The sequence below is a fragment of the Alosa sapidissima genome, chromosome 15, assembly GCF_018492685.1.
Source record: "Alosa sapidissima isolate fAloSap1 chromosome 15, fAloSap1.pri, whole genome shotgun sequence".
Lineage (NCBI taxonomy): Eukaryota > Metazoa > Chordata > Actinopteri > Clupeiformes > Clupeidae > Alosa > Alosa sapidissima.
Genome location: NC_055971.1, coordinates 20,114,863 through 20,124,862, shown reverse-complemented (window position 1 = coordinate 20,124,862; position 10,000 = coordinate 20,114,863). Strand labels below are relative to the sequence as shown.

The window sequence follows — 10,000 nt, the reverse complement described above, 5'->3', positions numbered from 1 at the left end:
CATTTTTTTTCTTTTTTCCACTCACCTCTCTCTTTCTCTCTCTCTCTCTCTTTCACACACACACACACACACACACACACACACACACTTACTTACATTAATCGCCTCTCTCACTGTGACTTTATTTCTTTCCCAGACACTCTTTCTCTCTCTCTCTCTCTCTCTCTCTCTCTCTCTCTCTCTCTCTCTCTCTCACACACACACACACAGACACACACTTTCTTGTATCTGTTACTCCATCTGGTTTTGTCCCTCTCTCCTCCGGTGCCTGATCTTCTGTGACTCAGTGCAGTGTTGGCTTACTGCTCGTCAAGGATGTGGAGGTCGACTCGTGTCGTGTTTGCACGCCGTCTGTTTTAGACATCACCAAGAGAACTCACAGGCCCACTGCCTCTCTCTCTACCTCACAGGCCGGCCCCGACCCAATGGGCCAAAAGAAAGAGAGAGAGAGAGGGGGAGAGAGAGAAAGAAAGAGAGAAAGCGGTTCCGGGCACCATAGCAGACGAGTCTGGGCTTCTTAGGCCCACTGCTACGGTGTGCATTTTCACCTCGGCCACCTGTTTTTGGAGTCAATGCTCAAGCTTCTCGAGCAAGCTCTCGAGCGCTGGTTTTGCCATCACCCGGCACCGGCCGACGGTACCCCCGCAAAGTGCAGTAGCCGCCACCTGACTGCGTTGTGGACAGAGCACTCCTGTCGACAAAACTTACGAGCGCTACGAGTTTTTCCACAACACATGGATTCGCCATGTGGACCCGGCACTCGCAAGCGCTCACAGCGTGCAGCAGCTATGCGAACCAGGTGTGGAGCCCCTGACACTTCAAAAAACGTTTCTTTCTTTTTTTTCACTGTTATGTGGTGAAATACGCAACACTCCTCTGGATGGAGACGTGAGAATTCTATGCCTACGTGTCGTTCGTATTTTTTTGTGAAGCACGGAAGGTACATGCTTTCCTGGCGCAAGCTGCGAGCGACCAGGGTAGTAAAGGGGGGCGTCCAGCTGGGTTCAGTTTCTCCACCATCCTCTTCTCCACATTCTTCGCCCAGCATTAGGGCTGCCCGGGCCATTAAGAGCTAAACAACACGTACTGGAGTCATCTGGCCCAAGAGGCCGGAGTAATAATCACTGGCTTTTTCACAGGCATAGCATGTACCATAAGGGCTCTTGGGACGCATACGCCAGCTAATGTTTGTAAGAGAAAATGTTTCTGAAGAGATCTGGTCGTTTGACAAGTACATTATATTTGGAAAATGGCCACAATGTGTTTATAGTGGTCTCTCACGCAATGTTGGCAATATATTGGTTCACATTCTTACAGTGTCTCTGCATGTTTGTGTGTTTGTGTGTGTATGTGTGTGTGTGTGTGTGTGTGTGTGTGTGTGTGTGTGTGTGTGTGTACGTGCGTGTGTGCACACGCATGTGTATTTGTAAGTTTGTTTTGGTGTGCGTGCCTCAACTTTACCAGAAATCTTTTCACTTGCTGCTTGCAACAGGACTGTGTGGAAATACACTGATGATATCTGTAGCAACCAGCTGAGATCCAAACAGAGCAACTGAGTTCCTCTAGCACAGAGCCACACCACATTAACACCTTAGTGACCCCAAGTTGAAACACCAAAGCGAAAATCTTCAAACCTACCCTAGTATGGGCCACCCCATCACAAGGTTTGGGTTCTAAAAAAAACATTGTAGTGTTGTGTTTGCCAAAACCAGAGAACTTTTACTCCTTAATAGGTTTGCGATTAAAATGCCATCTGAGCTAAGAGCCTGGTATTATAGCTGTTTCTTCGTAACATCGTAAGAGAACACACGAAAACGTGGAGCCACTCACATCAGGGATGGCAAAACAGCCATGGAATGCGTGGCATGTCACTCAAAAACAATGTGGTCTGGGGGGAATTCATTAATTGAGAATGCATCTGTTGCCCATTCCCTGATGCCTAAATGCACAGAAACCATTAACTGTATGTATAATTACTCACAGACTCCGACACACTGTACCACGTAGTGACTTTATATACATTTATTTCTATATACTATATATGTGTGTGGTACAGTTAGTCGATGTCAGGAAGGAGTAAATACGCCCACCTATTCCTTCCCTATTTCATTGCATGTTTTCCATCTTAAATCTTTGCTGACTCTGAAGGTCCACACTTTGTGTTGGTAATCGCAAAAAGCACAGAGCACAAGTTTGCTGAAAGAATGCAGGGGATCGAGTAAACAGTTTGTCATTTTTTCTCGTTGCTTTGCTCCAGTACCTAAACAGTTCTTGCAGCAGTTCCTGCGGATCTCACTGCCAGTCGCTCGATTGTTTATAGCTGAGCGAGCCCATCAGGAAAAAAAATGAATGTGCCTCCCTCCCTCTCTCCCTTTCTCCCTCCCTCCCTCTCTCTCTCTCTCTCTCTCTCCCTCTCTCTCTCTCTCTCTGTGCCTGGGCCACCTGCTCTGCTCTGCTCTTTGAGCTCCAGAAAGCTCGTTGTGCCTGGCCCACATCTCCCCATGTGTTTGCACATGTCAGTTGGTCTGGTTTAACTGAAAGCGGTCCAGCTACCACACGATTGCAGGAGGCACGGTTCGCATGCAAAGGGAGACAGAGCACACTACAGACAGAGAGAAAGAGGGTGCGAGGGTAGGAGGTTTGGGGGTAGAGTGGGGCAGATTAGATGGAGCAGTTAGGGAGTGAGGTCTTTTTTTGTTGTTCTTGAAAAGGCCGGTGGTTGGCCGCTCCTCCGCGGTGGTGGTGGTGGCGGCGGCTGCTGTTGCTGTGGCAAGGCGCTGATGGGGCGTGTTGGTGCGAGCGCTACTAGGGGGCCACAGCCGGCCATAGCCCCGGCGGTCAAGAATAGCCGCAGTGTTCCAGGGGTGGGATAGCCCCGTCCCGTGACCTCGGCGAGACTGGCGGCCTTGGCACGGTCACCGGGAAATCGCGAGCGCCCACTTCTATTTCGGTCACCTAGCCCCCACGCCCCCCCGGTCACCCCTGCTGTATTCACATGGAAATCCAAATACTAGTAGAACAAGCTCTCCCCTTCAAACCACCACCTCTCTCAGTGGGAGCTTGCCGGCTTGAATGGGCTCTCTTCATACTGGACAACTTTATTACCCATCTCTCCTTCCCTCCTCCTCTCCCTCCCTCCCTCCATACCTCCCCCCCCCCCTCTCTCTCTCTCTCCGTGACACTCACTGTGAGAGATAAGCATCTTTATCAAAGCAGGGGCTTGTGATAGCAGCATCACCTCTGGAAAGGAAAAGCCAGAAGGGAGCGTGCTCCCCCCCCCCCCCCCCCCCCCCTGCAGAGGCCCTAAAGATGGGCAGACGATGGCGGCTCACTCGTGCGTCCCTCCAAAAACGGCCTGCCGCCGTAAAAAAAAAGGCCGCCTCGATAGGGGAGGGAGCAGAGTGGGGCTGGTTTCTCAGAGCACACTGGCGTATTTAGCCCTTCCTTCACCCCTCTCTACAGTAGGGCTGGGCGACAGGAAGCCAGCCCTCTCACATGCATAAACACAGCGCACCCACACACCAACTGCAGACAGGGAGGGAGAATGAGAGAGTGAGAAAGAGAGAATGGGAGAGGGTGAGAAGAGAGGGAGCAAGAAAGAAAAGGTGCATTGTTAGACCCTTATGCAAATTTGACATATAGGCCCAGATAAATTTTGGCCCCAAAATAACTGTCAGACCATGGAGTGACCCATCGAGACCCCAATCACACTCCCACTCGCTTTCTCTCACGCACCCTGAAAGGGACACACACACACATGCACACACACACACACACACACACACACACACACACACACACACACACACACACACACGCACACACACACACACACACATACATGCACAATGTCATGCACACTCATACACTTACACACACACACACCCGATCTTCAATCTGGTGCCTATTTATATCCTATCTGTGAACACAGCCAGTGTTCCTCCCGTTGGGCAGAGCGTTGCCTTTTCCCCGCATCTCATTGCATCACTTAATGGGAATGGACTGGGGGATTGGGGGTGTGTGTGTGTGTGCGCGTGTGTGTGGTGTGGTGGGAGGGGGGGTTATGAATGAGAGCAGTCAGAGAGAGAGATAGAGGCGTTGCGCTGGCACTGTGCCCACTGTGATGTCAGCCCGAGCCCTGTGAGACTCTCCCATTCATCGTCCAGCTCAGTCTTGTGATGGGAACACATTTCAGATGAGTGATTCACCCCTTGCCCCACCCTGACACACCCCACCCCCCGCCCCCATGCCGTCGAGCATGACCCTCCTGGGGCCACAGAATCCCAATTTCACACCCCTCTACCCAGGCCTACGGGCCCAAAGGGCTGCTAATTTGGTTCACGTGTCCCCTTGCCCCTCATTGCTTTACCCCTCCTCACACACACCCACACACACCCACACACACATACACACACATGCACACACACACACACACACACACACACACACACACACACACACACACACAGAGTCTACACCCCGCAGACCTGGACCCTCTCAGCAGGCAACAGGTCTGCAGGCCATTGGTATGAAACAGCAGAGCAACAGCTGGTGGAGAGATCTTCTCACCAGGGAGAGCTTAAGAGAACCGTTTCTTCTACTAACCTGTTGACAATCCTGATTGTTTTTGTGGCACTTTCGTTTTTCATGTAGAGCACGGGTTAAAACAGCCCTTTTATCTAACTTATATAATTCTTACTGTTTTGGTCATTGTTTTGATTTAAACTGTAGGTGAGCAATGTCCCATGCTTGTCTAAACTGACAAGATTGGTGCATGAACGCCACATTCCCATTTTCAGTCAGGAAGAAGGATGAGACTGTCAGAACATTAGCCTCTGTGCCTCTGTGTGTGTGTGTGTGTGTGTGTGTGTGTGTGTGTGTGTGTGTATGTAACAGATGACAAGAGAGAGGGGCTACAACATTCAGGTCCACCAGCCTGGTATGGCATCAATGTGAATCATACCGTTTCTAGAAACTTCCCCTAAAGAACCCAATTACTTGGCTGAGATCTTTGATCTTTTCTGTTCACTTAATGGAAGGAGCTTCAAAGAGACCTCTGAGGGTTTGCACTCTTAGTCACTTTGTCTCCATACAGCGAGCAACTTTTTCTTATGGAAATAAGCTGACCAATGCAAACAAGCACATTTGTTAATAATGATCAATTTGCATGCTACATGTTGACGTGCCAGACCACAGAGAAATGTTTGAATGTTTTGGACACTTTTGTACACATGCAGACTGCAGCACATCTTAATGTCAAAGAAGCAAAGCTTCAAGTGGGAGCACGAAGTGTCAAGTGGCATTTAAGTTTTTGAAAAAAAAAAAACAGGTGTGGCGTTTTTATCGTTGTGGGAGTTCTGACACACCATACTCTGAAGCGAGAGTGAGAGAGCGGTGTGGCTGGGGGGCTCCACCCAGAGAGCCACACATTTGGGTGCTGTGCAGACAGACACAGTACTGATATGGCCTGGGGTCGGCAGACGCGGGCCAAGCGAGGGCCGGATCCGCGCCGGATCTGGCTGTGAATTGGGCAGGGTCAAACCAGAGAGGGTTAAAGCGGAGCTAGTTATCAAGGATCTGCTGTGCTGTGCTGTGTGGGCGCGATCAGAGTAGAGCCGAGTGGAGCACAGCAGAGCACAGCACGAGGGGCAGAGGGGGAGGAGGAGGAGGAGGAGGAAGAGGAGGAGGAGGAGGAAGAGGAGGAAGACGAGGGGAGCAGTTCGAAAGTGCAGATAAACTGAGAGGAGTCCATCTCAAATAAACCGTCTGTTACATCAAAGGGAGGCTTAAGCTGGAGACAGCCTCTCTCTCTCTTTGTGTCTCTCTCTCTCTATCTCTCTCTGTGTGTGTCTTCTCTCTCTTTCTCTCTCTTTCTTTCTTTAAATCTACATATCTGTCTCTGTCCTGTGCCTCGCTTGCTCTGAGCCGCCAGCTCTGCAGTTAAAACAGTTTGAAGGCGCCCGCTCTCCTCATGACACATCACCTGTGTAAGGCGGGTGGCTCTCACAGCCCGGAGGTTTGCAGTTTGTTTGCGACTTTCAGACAATAGGTATGTTGCTGATTTAGCGTCTGATGCCTCCGCCCCCACCTCCGCCCCCCCCTCCCCTATGTCTCTCTTTATGTCTCTCTCGTTTAAATAAAAAAAAAGGGCTTTGTCTGTGGCAAACTTTCATAAGCTGCGCCTTCGTACATTTGGTAACAATGAGCAGGCCTGGTGCTGGAGTTCGTTAGCACACTGCCGTGTGTGATCCGCCGTTCAAACGGGAACATTAATCTTCCCCGCAGAGACTGGCTCGTCGCTGCAAAACATGTCAGACGCTCGCTCTCGCCCAAACAGATTTGCATTCCTATTTTTTTTTTTTTTTTTGGCACTCCTCTCCTGAGGCGATGGATGGATAAGGGGTGAATTTTGGGTAATGTGAAAATGGGGCCCCGTTTTTTTTTCGTCTTCTTTCGTCTTGTTTTTTTGACGCAAAGCCAATAAAATGGAGCAGCTAATGTGCAATTAAGAGCTCCAAATGGAGTGAGGGGGGAGGCGTCCCGGGCCTAATTGAATCACGCAGCAGCACATTATTGTTCTCATCCATTTGAGAGCTCCTGCTTAATGTAGTTCTGTCAAGTTCCCCCAGCCACAGTGCCTGGTCACTCAGATGGGGTGGGAAAGAGAGAGAGAGAGGGAGTTAAAGAGAGAGATGGTGGGAGAGAGAGAGAGAGTGATGGAAAGAGATAGAGAGAGAGAGATGGTGGGAAAGAGAGAGTGATGGAAATAGAGAGAGAGAGAGAGAGGGTGGGAGGGAATTAGAGAGAAAGGGAGTGAGAAAGAGAGATGATGGGAGAGTAGGAGTGTGAGAGAGAGAGAAATGGAGAAAGAAAGAGGCTGTATGGAAGGAAGGACAGCTGTTGTGCATTCCAGACAGAGCCTGTCGCGTCAACGAGGAGCAAAGAAAAAAAAGAGAAAGGACGAAAAAAGAAGGGGGGGGGGGGGAGAAGGGAAAAAAAGCGTGAAGTACGAGTCAGTCTGAGCTGGCAGATCAAACTCAGAACGCAGTAGCACTGCCAGAACATCTGGGGGCTGGAAGAAAAGCAGTGACTGGGAGCACACACACGCACACACACTCACACACACACACACACACACACACACACACACACACACACACATACACACACACACACACACACACACACACACACACACAATAACACAAACACAAAAGCCACCACACTCACAAGCCCCGAGCCCAAAGCCTCCCTTGTCGTGTGATACCAGAGAAACCTCAATAGATCTCAATCTCTCATCTCTTCTCATTAGGGTTAGCATGGTCTACACCCCCACCGCCACGCCGCCTCTTTTCTCTCCAAATTAACTCCGCAGTCACCGGACCTCCGTCTGTCTCGGCCTCATTTTATGGGCCTCACACTGGGAGGCCGCAGCCTGGCTGGGCCTGGTGGAGGCCTGAGGGGTTGGAGGGTGGGGGTTGGTGGTGGTGGTGGTGGTGGGGGGGGGGGGGTTCCCCCCTTCTTCTCCCCCTCTGTCTCTGCCAGCCCTAATTGGATCAGGGGCGAGTCACTGGGCACTGTTTAACGCCGTTAAAAAGGCGCTTCTGTGTGTCCTGCCGAGTGCCCGGTGGCTGTGAGGAGCGGAACAGAGACCTGTGTGTTTTGACGACCACCCCACCAGACCCCCCTCGTTCCCCCCCCTCGGGACGCCACTGTCCGCCAATGCTCCCCGTGACATCATCGTCCCAGTGGCCTCGACCTCGCGGCCCTGACTGCCTGACCCCTGCAGTGGCCGGCCGACAGTGGCTCCTCTGTCTCTCGGGCCGGAACATGTGGTATGAGGGGCACTCGCTGTGAACCACGTTCAGGGGTTATCAGACACATATCGGACCCCATGGTCCTGGTCCCACACAAGGCTCTTGTGGACCACCTTTAGGGCTTTGAACAACGGGGTCAAAAGGATAAAAGGGCCATGTAGGGGGTCGGCAGCAAGTTGGTTGACATATCAAGTGACCAACCAAACAAGCAAGCAAACAGTAGTGGGCAATACTCATTCTCCTTCACCAAAAAGCACACAGAATAAAGCAGAAAATCTTGTCGCTCTCTCACGCACCGTTCTGACCTAATTTCACTCCATCTAAAAGTCATCAGTATGTGTGTCTCTATTGTGTAAGTGCTTTCATCATTGTGAAATCCCTGTGGAGGCTCTTACTTGGAATAGCTGCTTAGTGCTGACTGCTAATGCTATTGGCCTTCTCTTGTGTCATTTTCTCTCTCCCAGTAGCACTGACTGCTAATTCTAATGGCCTTCTCTTGTGTGCTTTTCTCTCTCCCAGTAGACCTGGACTGCGGGGATATGCCGCTCCTCACGCCTGGAAGCAAGGAGATGATGTCACAGGCTCTCAAAGCCACCTTCAGCGGCTTCACCAAAGAACAGCAGAGACTGGGAATCCCCAAAGGTAAAAAAATAAAATAAAAAATTCCCTCAGGAGTTTTACGCTGGAACACTGAACTCTGTCTGTCACGCAAATCAGGGGCATTCCACACTGTTTAGAGGCTATTTGGCACATTATAGAGTTTGAGACTAACTGCGTGTCTCAAATGATAAACAATGTGAATGTCACATTGGCAGTTTAACTTAAACTGTTCCCCTCAAGTTTGTTTGTCAACTCAATAAAGCTGTGATGCTATTAGGCAGAACACAACATTCGATATATCTGATGCAGACAAAGTGGAGGAGGTTTTTCTGCATGTTGTTTTTTCTTAGACATATCCACTGTTGCTCAAAAATGTGTGGTTTTGGAGGCAGATCGCTAAAAAGGGCAAGAAGATAGGCACATAACAGCTATAAGCAGCACTTGTGAAATATGTTTTTCAAATTGCGGCAGACCGCAGAGAACTCGGCGCTGTGTGTTTCGGGTAGGCTCAGGGAGCGTGCTTAGTCCTGGCCTGAGTTTGTGTGGCCTGGTCTGTAAATAGCGGAACGGAGAGGGCCTGTCGGGTCAGATTCACTGCAGGATGAGGGACGTGTGACGGACCCAAAGCTCATCAAAGCCCCATGAAAGGATCCCTCCTTGGAGCTCATTTAGCGTTCCAACACCACCACTGAGACTTCAGTCAGAATATACTGTATGTTTTCCCTTGGTATGGTATTCAGTGAGGATATATGGTTTCCATTTAAAAAAAAAAAAGTTAACAGAAAGAAATGTGGTCCTGTCCTCGGCAAGCCAAATGTCACAGTTTTAAAGCTAATAGTAGACTACCACGCAACGTGGTAAGCTATAGAAAAGAGATCAGAAGATCAGAGGGTCTTGTTGGCCATCTGGTCGAGTCAGGAGTCAGCAATAGATCTGACTGCCAGAAGGCACACACAATGGTAAGATTTTTGTTTTGTCTGCATTGTATTAACGAGGATAAAAAAAAAACATGACAAATGAATTGTGATGAGAAAAGCATTTTTATGAGGTGAATATTCAGACCATTCACATTTTTAGACCATCCAGTGTCAGATGTTAGGCCATTATTAGATAGACTACATTCATAGACTGTAGTCTTTTTGCATGTTTTTAATAGACTCTGGCTGAGTCCTTTTGCCTGAGGAGATGATTGACCCCCCCATCGTCTCGCCCTCATGACAATGGCGCTTTTTGTCTCTGCAGATCCCAGACAATGGACAGAGGATCATGTCAGGGAGTGGTTGACATGGACAGTGAATGAGTTCACCCTGAAGAACGTGGACTTCCACAAATTCTGCATGAACGGGGCCAGCCTGTGTGCGCTAGGGAAGGACCGCTTCCTTGACCTCGCTCCCGACTTTGTTGGGGACATCCTTTGGGAACATCTTGAAATGCTGCAGAAAGGTGAATGGGAACGCTTTTCATCTAAACATAAACTGTTATTAATATTACTTTTACATTAAATATATATATAAAAATAGTCAATGCTCAGCATATATATCTGCATATAGGCACCAACATGAGTACACCAACATTTTCTGGCA

The 10,000-nt window shown here is 49.6% G+C and overlaps 1 protein-coding gene across 5 annotated transcripts in view; it reads left to right on the top strand.

The window, feature by feature from the left end:
• The window catches only part of ets1 (v-ets avian erythroblastosis virus E26 oncogene homolog 1), a 41,444-nt gene that overhangs the window by 21,319 nt on the left and 10,125 nt on the right, over positions 1–10,000 (top strand). For 3 of the 5 annotated variants that reach the window (XM_042063761.1, XM_042063759.1, XM_042063762.1), the window contains 2 exons: positions 8,337–8,459; positions 9,660–9,860. In XM_042063761.1, coding sequence (XP_041919695.1) covers positions 8,337–8,459; positions 9,660–9,860 — 324 coding nt within the window. The remainder of the gene's footprint in view (positions 1–8,336; positions 8,460–9,659; positions 9,861–10,000) is intronic. The other 2 variants (XM_042063760.1, XM_042063763.1) reach the window with 1 other exon arrangement.